This window comes from Leptosomus discolor, chromosome 5, assembly GCF_034619465.1.
Source record: "Leptosomus discolor isolate bLepDis1 chromosome 5, bLepDis1.hap2, whole genome shotgun sequence".
NCBI classification, from domain to species: domain Eukaryota; kingdom Metazoa; phylum Chordata; class Aves; order Leptosomiformes; family Leptosomidae; genus Leptosomus; species Leptosomus discolor.
In genome coordinates this window covers 23,724,262-23,738,298 of record NC_141395.1, presented here as the reverse complement: position 1 = coordinate 23,738,298, position 14,037 = coordinate 23,724,262, and the positions used below count along the sequence as shown (strand labels likewise).

At 37.9% G+C, this 14,037-nt stretch overlaps 1 protein-coding gene across 1 annotated transcript in view; it reads right to left on the bottom strand.

The window, feature by feature from the left end:
- The window catches only part of RAPGEF4 (Rap guanine nucleotide exchange factor 4), a 161,568-nt gene that overhangs the window by 69,686 nt on the left and 77,845 nt on the right, over positions 1-14,037 (bottom strand). Inside the window, exons 5-6 of the mRNA XM_086466116.1 lie at positions 10,093-10,165; positions 9,055-9,119 (exon numbers count right to left, since the gene is read on the bottom strand). Of these exons, the coding sequence (XP_086322242.1) occupies positions 9,055-9,119; positions 10,093-10,165 (138 nt within the window). The remainder of the gene's footprint in view (positions 1-9,054; positions 9,120-10,092; positions 10,166-14,037) is intronic.

The following is a 14,037-nucleotide window of genomic DNA, read 5'->3' as shown; positions in this document are numbered from 1 at the left end:
AAACACCTGAACAGCACTTGCTCCTTAACCACCACTGGAGATAACAGTCCTAATTACATTTTTGGCTCTGTTGTAGATATCTGACATTTTTGCCTCAGCAATTCTAACGCGGAATGGCTCTAAATGAGTACCACAAACCCAATACTTGCTTTGGTGGTGGTGCTCTTCGCATGGAGCCAGCTCAAAAGGCTCCTGGTTCTTGACTAGCTAACACAAAAAGAACATCATCACTGGACAGCTTTTCCCCACTATTTATTAACTTCTCAAATTTTTGTCATCTGTACACAGACAAAAAAAGATGCTGCTAAATGATCAGATCAGACACATTGATTACTTCTTACTGACTCGAAACTATAACTGACTTTGCAGAATACCAATTTCCAGCATGCATTTTAAGACAGGCAGTCAAAAGGCTCTGCAAGAGATGACGCGAGTAACAAGAAGGAATCTGATTTTAAGATCCTTGATCCAATTTTTCTGCCAAACTTAAGAAAATAATTACAAGATGCAAAAAAATTAATTTTGCTGTTTCAAATATGTGTCAAATATATTACTTGTATATACTTAATTTGTCTGAAGACACTAACCTTGAAAAGGACTATCTTTTTTTCTCCGTATTTTCTTTCTGCCCTTTCAACTGCAAGAGATAAATAGAGCATCTGTGCATATTTGTTATGGGCTGGGACAGAATCATACAGAAGACACAGCCAAGGAGCAAGAGTCATCAAATGTGACTCCACAGTATGTATTATCAGACTGCCCTTGCCAGCACTGCCAGGTAAGGCAATATGCCGTTTCCCCAGGCGACTGGAACTGAGAGTGATGCTCCTATTGAAAGGAAGTCCTACAGCTACTTCACAATATTGAGTATTTTACAAATTCTAGCATCTTCTAAGAATTCCTGTTACTTTTCCAGTATTTACTTCATTTACCTAAACTATGGTAGCAACACTCATTCAGCTATGCAATAGGAGACAGAAAGGGGAAACATCTCTTCACCCAAATTGCGTTTCCCATGCTACCCCAAGCACCTCTGTAATCCTTTTGTGGGGAGGTTAGTCAGGGAGGAGGTGAATACTTGCTCACCCTACTACTCTGAAGAAGGCCAACAGTGTAAGTTAGACCCCCTCCAACCCACAAGATTAACAAAGAAATATATATAATTCATTTTTTCATTTTTCTATTGATTTCTGAACTTTTTCCTCCCACTCCCAGTGTCTCTTAGGATTACCATGCCAAGGACTGATCATAATAAGCACCTGTAAGAAAACTGATTTGAAATGTATGAACACACATGAATCCCATGCCTTACAATGTCCTGAGTAAACCAACACCTTTCTGTCTGACAGTCACTCCATCTTTTCTGTGACTGCAAGCTCTTCGTAGCAGAGGCCTTCATCCCTCCTTTGCATCACAGCACCCAGCACAAAAATCACAAGGCTTTAGGATACACATAAATTGCAATAAAGGCCGACATAAAAATTAAAAAAAAAAGGCAAGAGAAGCAGAGAGCACCAAAATTACAAGAATAACTGCTTGAGGGGACCCTTCATTCAGAGAAATACTGTGGAGATCATACATATTAATACTCAGATATAAAAGTCATGGAACTAAAAACTCATATAGTTAAGCTCTAACATTAACTCGAGTATATGGATTGTTCTGCTGGTAACAGAGGAGGGTGCTCTCTCTCTTGCTGCCCCCTCCCTGCTGGTACCTCTCATTCTTCATCTTTTCACTCCTCCCTCATGATAAAACCCACACTACCTTGACTTTATCTTGCAGGTAGTTCAGCAATGACTCAGAAAGTCATTGCAGCACCTAAAGAAGGACACAGATGCAGACAGTTTTCTGAGCCTGGTTTTCCATTACTGAGCAATGGGTATTGGTTGCTTCTGCAATGTTTTGCAGCTGTGATGGGAAAGGGAAGCTCTGTTTTCAGGTGCTGACAATTCAACTGTGCTGTGCTATTGGATATGATTCACTATTTTTCCCATTATTCATCTTCTCCCAAGATAAATGTGACCCTTTGTTTATATTTTAAAACTGAAATACACCTACATATATTTAATCCTCTGTGGTTACTAGTCTTAGAAAATGAGAGTAAAATTTAAAATAAAAATATTCCTTTAGCATCTGTACATTGCAAAATTCTGCCCTCTTCTCCAAAGAGTTTAATTCATCTACCAAGAGAAGTCTTGCCTCCATCTCTTACCAATCTGACTGCCATTGTAGACAGCTCTATTTACCCTTAGAGCTGTCCTTAGAACCACCACAATGAAAACTCCTAATTGTAGAAAGAAGGGGCCATATTTTTTCTTCCAAATTCATGGAAGGGCTTCAAGGAGCAGGGATCCTTGAACTGGATCAAGTATGCCCTGAAGAGAAATTAAGTTATTTTGGCATGTACGCTGGTAAAGACACAGCAATTCAGACCAAGGATTCTTTTCTTTTTCTCCACAATGCCACTCATTCCTGTACAATAATAGATCAAATGAGAATCACTAATCGCATCTGCATGTTTCGTATCGGGACTACTCTGGCTAGTTCTGTATTGGTCAGATTGGAGCTTAATTAAATTATTAGATACAGCAGAAGAAACTGTTTCCAGGAGAAACTGCCATTATGGTCTCCAGAATTCAGGGTACACACTGAATTAGTGGGTCATAGATATTTCATAGATTGTCAGGTAGCTGAATTAGATAATAGAAGATGGGGTGGTGCAAACTTTTCTTTGAGGCATCGCTATTCACACTGGCATTTGGAAGGGAAGCATACAGCTGTGTATCATCTCCATTTGACTGGAACTGAAGACAGTGATGTACCAAAACCTTCCCTGGTGGTTCTGCAGCAATTTAGTTTATGCAAAGCCTACTTATGCAAGCCAGCAGACCTAATTTTGTTTACATTAAAGAGCTCTATGACATACAAAGAACTTCACATTTTTCATGAAGTTCATTACTAACGTATGAAAAATGTATTTTTCAGACTCCTACTCATCTCACACTCCTGTCTTTGTTATCTCTCCTGCCATATGCTGGCAACATATGACTCATTGCCAGGGACTATATGCACAGCTTCTGCACTAGCCAAATTGTTAAAGGCTGTGATAATGATTGAACCCTGAGCACTTCCACTTAGAGCAAAACTTGAACAGACCTCTAAGCAAATTAGTTTCATATATCCGAAATTGGTGCCAAAATATTAGAGCAGCCCCTAAAAGTAATTGATACAGTTAGGACTGCATGAAGACATTATTTACAAACATCTGCGCATAGTGCTTTTATGCAACCACTTTAAAAACAGAAAATGAAAGGGAATTATTTTTTTTACCCTATGCTAACATTGTATAGGAGAATCAACTCTGCCACAGAATCCAAGAGAGGACAGGAATTAATGCACATATATCACCGGACAGTTATATAAACCACCCATACAGCAAACTGGTTCTCTTATAACACAGTTTTCATGTGAATGTTGGAGAGGTTACCACTTCCAAACAAACACCTTGTTGTTGTATTTTGCCAGAATGCTGCCTGCTCTCCTGCTTTCTGTCTCTTTTTATTCTTTCTTGTAGGGTCACAATTTCATGAGCATGTGAAACATTTCCCTTAGCATTCTGCTAATGCTCTATCAAATTCCACATTTGACAATCTACTGAATATGTTAAAAGATAAGCTTTCTTCTCTGTCATCTGGGAAAAGTAAATTGAAATATAGGGAAATCAGAAGTAAAATTATTGTGTTTATTGCTAGAGAAGCTAATATGGTGAATGAACATGACTATTAGTGGTGTCTTGTATGCATTCTTCAAGGCTGCATCTAGTGAATTGTAATGTCATCTTTACAAACAGTACACTTTCAAATGCCCAGAGCTATTCTTAAGACTTGAAAATTGAAATAAGTGAATATTCATTTGCCTGGTAATGTTGAAAATTGCAATATTTTGAGGATTAACACTTAGATTATGTCCTTCACTGCCAACTGAAATATCTTTTTGATATAATTTTATTAAATGCATTTAGAATTGATAAAATGGTGAATCATGTTTTCACAGTCACTCCAATTATTTAAATATATAAAAATCAGCATGGCACCTAAGCCTTATTGAAAATTCAGTAAAGAAAAGGAATCTACATTTTATCACGTCAAATTAACCAGGAAAGAACATGGATGAAAAGGTGACTTTCAGTGGAGTATTTCAGCACATCCTATAGGAGCTTCGGTATACAAAATACCTTCAAATAATTAGCTTCAAATAATTTTCCAGTCCAGAGGATTTGGAGTCATTACATGAAAAAAATAAAGGGGATGTTCCAGCCTGCAAGCGTCACAAACTCGATCTATGTGTTTTTGAATATTACTTCGTGCACTAGGGGGAGCTCCTGCAACTCTATCACAATAGGAATCTAAAGACAATACAGGGAACATAATGGAAATAAAGCACGAGAGAGATTTCAGAAAAAGAGGCATATTCTTCACCGAATAGCAAGACTGACTGTACGAATTTGCACAATTTAATCTGCTTATATCTCCTGTGTTCAGTATGCTTTCTTCAGTACAAAGGAGATGAAGAAGCACTTTCCCCCTTTCAATATGTATGCTTCAATGAAGAAGGCACAAAATTACGTAGGTTTTTAAACAGTCAGAGATTAAGCTGTACAAAAATCAAGCTAGCATGGTTTTAGAGGTGAGATGTTATTTTAATTGAGTGTGTTACAGGAAAAAATACATGTGAGCAGGTAATCAAAGTCTGTACCATAACAAACATGAAGAATTGAAGTCCGTACCATAACAGAGATAAGAGGACTTCATTAACACTGCTCAGTCAGCCTCCATTCTTGAAACTCTCTGCCTTTGAGCACTTAATTTTTCAGCCTTCCTTTCAAGCAGAATTTTTTTTTGTGTAGTTTCTTGAGGATGTCGGGGTTCTTTTAGCAGACTGCGATATGGAGATTCCATTCGGAAAACAATATAAAACTTCAGCTTGGATCATTAGCAGGATAGGACTTCCTGACTATCAACCACTTGGAAAAATAGAATAATTGTTATTAATCACAGGTTTCTATTCTTTCTGTGGATTATTCCTATGCTTTCTTAAGCATAGTATCCACAGTTTGCAAAGGAGTTTAAGACATTTAGTGATAGCAGAAAAAAGCCCTCAGCAGCAGTGGAGATTCGTGCTCTTGATGGGTCTCTCCTCTGGTTTTTTTACCCACATTCATTCCTGTGTCTCTACAACTCATTGCTGCAATGCCCTCTTCTTTAAAACTATCATATATCTCATGTCTCCAGAGAAGAACGGGCTATTTCTTTACTCATTTCCTACTTGGGCACCAGTAAAGGGTGTAAAAGCACAGGAGAGACAACCACAGTTTTCAGATAGTGTTTGGCACTGTAACAATCAAAATGTTGCTCTGCCAACTAGAATGAGTGATTGCGAGAAAGCTCACACCATTAGGCATCAACACAGGAATGCTCAAGCAGCCCAGGACCAAAGATGGACAGTGTGGGAATTCTGCACACGCAATGTGCACAGCCTGTGTGCGCAAGCTTGCAGTTAAACTGCAATGAGCCTGTAGTGAGCCAGTTTCAGCTGAGATTTTTCAAGGCTTAACAATACGGTTTATTTTGTAGGGGGTCACAAATGGTACTCCTTACTGCCAGAACAAGCCGCAAATGTCAAGCTCCTAGTCCAAAGGACAGGATTGCTAGTCTATCACTGGGAAAAGCTATTTAGTATGTGCTACATATTCTTCCCAAAACTCAATGTCAGAGAGGTTTGATCCATTTCAATTTAAAAATCAGCCAGAAGCATACTCTCAGCATGGAAAATTCAGCATAAACAGCCAAAAAGTGGCCAAATTGTAAGAACAGGACCTTGTAGTGGGAAGCACCATGCAACCCTGCTGCCAGCTCTGCTGGTAATATATGGAAACAGAACCACTACCTATTCTGTCTGCACGCTGGAACCCGACCTCCCCTGTGTTCTAAGTACTCTTCTGTATCTTTTCCAAAAATGTATTTGAAATTATTATTGATTTTGTAATTTTGGCTTTAGGGTTATATTCATCACACAGATTCAGCTACATCCAACTATACCCCATGAGGATTTTTGAAAACTAGAGCTAGAGAGATCGGTGTACAGATATCAGACAGACTAGTTAAAAAGACCAAAGCTGTGTTATTGTCCTTTATGTAAGACAGCTTTAAATTGACTTTGTTTCCATTCCTCAAAATATAACTGAGGACAGTAGCATACTCTGTCTCAGTATTTTACGCTCAATTTAACTGCTACGTTGCATTAAATGATGTGCAATAATGTAACCCTAAAAGCAAATTAATTTGTGCTTGGTAAAAAAAAAAAAAAAAAATCTCTTTGCTGCATTCTCCAAATAGAATTTTTTTAATAGATTTTAATGAACTAGGAAAACTGAAAATCACCATATGGTGAGAAAATTTCAAGGCATGTATTAAAAGAAAAATCTTATGTTACTCATCAAAAACTAATAGATGTGACAGGAGAAAAAAAAAAATGAAGCCATGAAGATGAAACTCAAGTAATTACCAAATATGGAAAATCATCTATTTACAGTGCTTGTAAAAGACTCAACACAGGCTAAAGTATGCATTTCATATTTCAAGAGTGGAATATATCAAATTTCATTTGAAGCAAATTATAGTTACAAACTTCCCTGGAAAATCAAAACAACACACACACTCTAAAATTAATGCATCATTATGATCAGAACTAATGAAGACCTTATCTTACCTCCTTCCATCTAACAGTGTAATGTTTGCTTTCCATATGAAAGATTTTGAGGAACTTTCTCTGAATCTTAGAAAGTTCCTCACTTAGTCTTTTTCTGGACATTACAGAGCAGCCTGCAGGCCTCTCCAAGATGTATTTGCTGCCAGTCCCACAGGCATCATTCTGGCAATCTAAAGACATAAAGTAGTCTAAAGAATGTCCTGCAAACACTTCCCTGTTTCTGGATGAATGGCCTTCCCTAATGCAGTAGCCATTTCAACAGTCATATATCACCCTAAAATAAGCAAAACATGTAAAATCTACAAATATAGGGCTGTTTTCTGGTACCTTGTTATTTTGTATTTCGAATAGCTTGCAACAGTTCTGGGAATTTGGCCCTGTAATCCCAGTATCTCCCTGATCACTCAAAACTGACTGCAGGGCATGAAGATAGACATGTTGTGTAACCACTGTAACAGTTGTACCATTTAAAATTGCAGGAATGAAGCTTGCATGCAGTAAACAAGATACTCGGGTGTTTATACCTATTGCATTTACCTTCCACTTAACATAATTAAAGAGAACCATGGCCATATGGCAAAAAACAGAGAACTAGGATTCATGAACCATTTCTATGTTGTAGGTTCTTCTGCCACATTTATCATGGGACTGTCTGAGCTCCTCCAGGACGAAACAAGGTGACAAGCATCTGTCACACATTTACACTCAGCTTCTCTCCACAGAAATGTGTACAGTGTGGGAGGGAGAAGGATGGCTGGTTTATATATGTGTCTTGGAAAGCAAGTTAATATGGATTGCAAAGGACCTTATGCCTATAAAAGTCACTGAGCAGTTTGAGCCTGCCCCAGCCAAGTTCTGTCTTCTACCCAGGTGAATATTACTTTGTGCGGGAAGAGCCCCATTGTGTTAGGAAAGCCCAACTATTGGCAGCAGTATTAATGACCAAATTTTGCTCAGTTTCTAAAATACATTGTACCTGAAAGTGTGTACCACCCTTAGCGGAGCATCACTGCCCATTACTGAGGGGATATCACCTTCTAGGAAAGATGGATGTTTTTACCTTGTTACCTCTCTCTGCTTCAGAAAATACAACATCATCTTTTAGTTTGGATCCTACACCTGGTGCTTTCATCGAGATGTCAAACAAGCCCCCTGATCTGGCTTAACTCCAGCATTGAAATGCCAACATCTTAGAGAAGCACTGAGACTTAATTCATAACTATTTGTACAATGCTTACAGAACAAAAGGTGCTATCTAAGTAGCTAAGAATTATTTACTCAGTATATGGAAAAATGTTTATTTTCTACAGGATAAGGCTGTGTCAGGAAGTGGTATAGCATTAGTGAATAGGACACTAGAAAAAGGAACTGCATACCGTTACATTTATACATTTAACAAAGGCTGAATATGACAATTAAGAAAGGTCAGTGTCAGTACCCTTGAGGAAGCAGGACAGACAGACAGGGAGAGGTACAAGTAGTTATTTTCACATTAAGGAAACATGCTAAAATATTCATTGTCTTAATCAGCTGTCAAGAGAAGGTTTTTGTGTAACAAAAATATGGTTAACCTTTTAAATACATCACACAAATGCATCCAATTAAACTATGTCCAGAAAGAAAGCATCCAAGCATCTGTTTATTACTGTAACTTTTCCACTCCTGCCATAAAAAATTCTAAAAGTTATTAATCTTTACAGCAATGCCTGATACTATTTCTTCCCACTATTATAATTACTTTAAAACAGAACAGAAATATTCATGAGTTCTTTCATGTGGGTCCTCACCTGGCAAAACCGAAGGCACAGAACTATTTTACAAAGGGGAACCGAGACATAAAGCTGCTCTCTGAACACAGGAGAAAATTCACCCTGAGCAAAGGGCCAGAACAATGCCTATGCATCAGTTAAGACTCAGCTGAGCCTTAAATTATGATTTAATTATGAATTTTATGATCCATTGGCTATGTGCTGGTCTTGTCACAGTGCTGCTTTTCTTCTTTACCCTCAGCACCTTTCACACAGAGACAGGACAATTGGACTATAACATAAACTTCGCCAGCAGTACACTTTCTAATAATGCTGATCTTGAACCAGTTGCTTTCTCCAGTTATTTGATACAACGTCTAATGCATCCTTATAATTTATATACTGTACTAACATGCATCAACCACATGCTTTCCATTTGCACCTGGTTCTTTTCAATTTAATGCTGTACTTCTGCGTTTTTATTATCAAATTCCTCCCCCCCTCAAAAACAAAAGGAAAACTAGGTGTGATTTACCTTGTTACAATTTTTAGACACTTGACAAAGAGCACTACTTGACACACTGTCCTTATCTGGCATTCCTAAAAAAAGAATATAGAAAATAAATACATATTGTACATTCTTTAAGTGACAGCTGAGATATTTATTTAAGGGGGTCAATACTTAGATAACATACACATTAATCTGTGATTTTTTTAAGAGCAAAACAGATTTATTCAGACAAAAGTTTTCTCTTATGAACACAAAAAAGACAAAAAGCTAACTTGTATAAATGCTATAAACAGCCTGCTAAACAGTACTTTCTCACAACTTAATATTTGAAGTATGTATACAGAAATTATCTATATTTTTTCATTTAACACTACCTGTGTTTTAGTACCTAGAAGTCAAATGTGACACTGAGTTTGCACAAATTAGCATTCCTATGCTATGCTATGTATTGTTTCACAAATAGAACCCATTGAACACATAACATACGGGACAAAATTTGCAGATGCAATAGCTAGCAATCAGATATTGTCCTGGCTGGCATCTAAATAATCCTCTGGCAACTAAATAAAAGTACTTTGCTTTACAGAAGTGATGACTTCCAAAGGCTGCCCTTGGATTCATGTCTACAGCACTATCTCACGGTTTGACAGGCTGTCTGCCCAAGCACTAACCTAGGTTCCCAAGCAAGTTGCATAGCCCATCCTAACTGAAAAAATAAACCAGTTTGTTGTATTTATTTTACTAGCAAGACTCAGGGCATGTTCCATGGAATTCATGTAACACCTATAATGAGTTAAATGTTATGTGACATCATACAGTATGCTTTAGTCAACAGGCCTGGTTCATACTGCAGATTTGTGTACAGCTCTGTGTACACTTGTATACCGTTGGGAATGCAGTTAGGCAAGTTCCAAAGTAGTTCCTACTACATGCAGTATTAATACAGTTGTAATACTGAATTGAATTTAACATTTAAATTCCAACACACAAAACCAGAGAACTTTCATCTTCCCCTTTCTTTTCTTTTTTTCTAACATCTGATGTCTATTTTCTCATACTTACTGTCATTGTTGGAGCCAGTTTCCATAACACCATAAGGAGGAGTGAGAAGTCCAGACATGTACTGTCGATATTTCTGAAAGACAGCAATGGCACATTCAGTCAGGTACACATGTATAAAGCCACTCCATGGATGGTGTGGTATTTACATTTGTGTGCCCGCTGCCTTGTGCTTCACACGCACGTAAGCAATCTGAGGCAGTCAGACATGTCTTTCACTCGTAACACTACAAGGCCTGCTTTGACTGGAGCACACTGCTTTTATTTTATCAAAAGTTGTGCTAAAACAGTTCCCTCCATCTTCCCCAAACCATGACTTTGAGGGTTCTAACAAATCAATATTGTATTTAGTTGTCTTAGTTCTCGTAAAGACTGTTTTAAAGCTCATTTGAAATTACTCAGCTGAACTCATCTACAAAGCTAATTCATTGTAGGGATGGAGACAAAGCTGTTGACTGAGGATACATGAGAATCATGTACCACTACAATTTTGGTGTCAGATCTGAAATACACAGGATTTAGTGTGAAAACTCTAAACATTTAATTCAAACACACTAAGTTTGGTTTTCAGAAACCACAAGGTTATGAAACACACAAAGCCAGCACCTCATTTTATGTATACACTCACACAAAAACTGTATTATCAGATGAGACTTTGTAACTGTAAAAATAATGTCCCTTGTACCACTGTAAACTACATAATTGTAACTGATGTCAGTAACTGGTATTTTTCTTCAGTGAATGCTGGTGACACGATCAATAAGGTTCAAAGCTCTGTCTACAGCTTAAGAAATTCACAGAGGCTAAAAAATAACACCAAAGGAAAAAACTGTCCTTTTATCAAATATAAATCATTCAATAAATGACACATTTTTGTTTCCAAGCATATTACTGTCACACTTAAGGGTAAACAATTATAATTCCTTTTGGAACTGTTAGAAAACAAGCTTGTGCAACAAAGATGCTGATAAGCAGCGTAAACAGAACGTGTCATGCAGTCCTTAGGGTGTGCAGTGAACTGAACGTGAATAACCAACCAGCTGAAATTCATGTAGGTTTCAACTAAGTACACATAATAACTGAGACAGAAAATTTCCCTCATAGAACAATTTTCATTCAAAAGTTTTATCCTTTGCTCTATGGAGCTGTTCGGATGTATTCACTTTTAAAATGTTGTCTGCTGATTTTTAACAGATGCTTGAATTATCCTTTTAATGCTTCTTTTTCTTAGAAATGGATATGAAAATATCATCAATTCTAGCACTAAAGACTGAATGTCTTGCATTCTAAATAATAACAAAAGCCACAAAGATTACATTAATCTTAATAATCCAATCCTATTTTTAGACAAGCTATTACATCCTAAAGCTTAGTAACATATTATTTAAATCTCACCCATAATCCAGCTGAAAACTCATAGGAGCAAAACTGTTTTAGATCCCTGGTCAGTCACACAAAATAAATGCTACTGCATTTGAGGACAAAACGCTCCTATTTTCCTTCCCAAACCATTCACTTTCCCATACTCTGGGTTATGGCAAAGTAAAATTTTATAGGCTTTTTTTCTTTTGTTCTTCCTCACCATTCAGATGATATTTGTTTCTTTGTTCCATTTTTCCCAAAATAGCATTTTCCCAGAAACACATTATTAGTTCACATTTAATCCACCCTGATAAGGAACTTGAATTGTAGGAAGACAGTCATTTTCTCTTTTATTTCCTATACCACATCCACAGTCATCATACACTGCGTGGCAGTTTCCCTTCCGATTAATTCTCTAATATTCTTCCTGATTATTATTCTCATGAAATGAAACATAGAACACACCATATTATTTCGCAAAGATTTGGGGGCCTAGCTTAACAAAAATACCTACAGGTAGAATGAGCCAGAATTGCATATAAGACTTTAAAGGAGGCACCTAACCCCCATTCAGCCCCATCTCATGCTCAGGATGCCAAAGCCCACCAGGAACAAAAGCACTGGCTGCCAAGGCCTTCAACTCTTGTCATCTTCCACATGAAGGTCCCACCCTGCCATTGGATGAGTCTATTTGTGATTCTGATATAGCAAGCCCAGTGAGCAATGTTGCCTGTGAAGGAGTTCAGGCAGCATTACCAGAAGAGGCACTAATTCAAGACGTGCCCTTAGAAAGCTCAGTTGTTCAGACTCCTCCAGGGGACCTCTGCATAAATGAAACTACCTTCTATATCTGGGTGTCAGGAGGGAAGGCTGATATGACTGCCTACACACAGTGGTCTGCAGGCTGACATAAGAGGTATAATTTACACCTAAAACTGTGTCACTTCATCAGCCATATTAAAGGTCAAGGGACACTTATTTGTCAAGAAGTCAGAGAAACTCTGTTTGCTGGGAAACCTAAGTATGCAAAGAAAGATGTAAGTAACTGAATAAAGATTCACAGTATCAGATGGAGTAATGAAGTTCCAGGCATGAGATTTCTGAAAGCTGAGATAACGAGGAAAACACAATACTGACTGTGAGACCCATCTTGTTACTGTAACGTCTGTAAATGAAAAGAAAAAGCAGTAAATTAAATTGTACTGGTAGGTGGCATTTAAAATCATCCCAAAGATTAACAGACTAAATATCTACAAAAGACTTTTGAAAATGTATTCCACTGGTGGTATGAACTCTGGAAAGGCTTTCCTTACAAAAGACAGCAACAGTTATCAAATCATCATAACCTTGTTTATTATCAGAAGTCTTCAAGTTCTGTAAATCCAACATGACAGCTGGTTTTAAAACTACACTCAGTGACCTATTCACTCTGTCTGCAGATTTCTACCAATTTATAAACTCTATCACGCAGCATCTTAAAGATCAGACACTTCCTGCATCTAATCTGACAGCACAAGTAATAAAGACAGTATTTTTTCTTCCAGTTACTGACCGCCTCATATCCATGCTGTGGTGAAAATTAACACGACCTTTTCAGCCACTGCTATAGCCTAAAGCACAGAAGAGTGCTGACAAGGAACAGTTGGGGATGGCAGAATGGAGGAAAGAGAACCACAGGCTTGCCTTACTGGGGAGGTGCCATGGGTGAATGTTCACACCAACAGTTTTTTAAGGCCACCCACTGTCAGGCTTTTCAGTGTGTTCCTGCACATGCTCTTATTTAGACTTTATTTGCAGTTAGCTGCAGTTAGTCTCAGAGTTTTCATGACTACAATAGATTTTCTTCTATTCCATAAACATAATTCGGTATATTTTTATATGCTAATGTTTAGAAAAGCAATTACTATAATTCTGATGCAAGGTACCTCCAAACGCCTTACAAATTTTTCTACTGTACATACGGTATATAAAATGTCTTCGTAGTTAGTCCCTTCTCTTCTACTGCAAGTACTGAAGAGCTAATTCATGTTTAAAGGGAAAGAAGGAGCAAAAAAAAGATCTATAGAATACAAACACTTCAAAACAAGCCAGGTAGTTGTGAAGAAAACAGATGAGCCTGTGTTGCCCATGTGCATTGCATAGCAAAACCACAGCACTCTTAACGGGAACAACTCAGGACTGACAAAGGGAAGATCTCCTGGGTATTAAACTTTAAATGCAGCTTCCACATCAGATACTCCCCCAAGAGCAGCAGTTCTCCAGTCAGCAAAGTATCTGATGGGCTGTGTAATACGGACACAGGTAGCAATGGTTTGTAGCACCAGGGAATCAAGTCGGGCTTCTGATGCTTCCCCATGCCAAGGTGAACCTACATGTGGCCAGATACTAGGAAGTGAGTGTCTCGTAACATTGGAGAAGGTCTTGTAGACCACAACAGGTGCTTGGTTGAATACATGAACTCTCTCCTTTTCTTTCTCCCTCACTGACAATCTCAATCCACAGTGTCACTTTTGACCAGGTCCACTTCTGCTGACTCCTATTCTGCCTAGCACTGGCAGCAGGGAAGGTGACAACACAGAGCCTGCA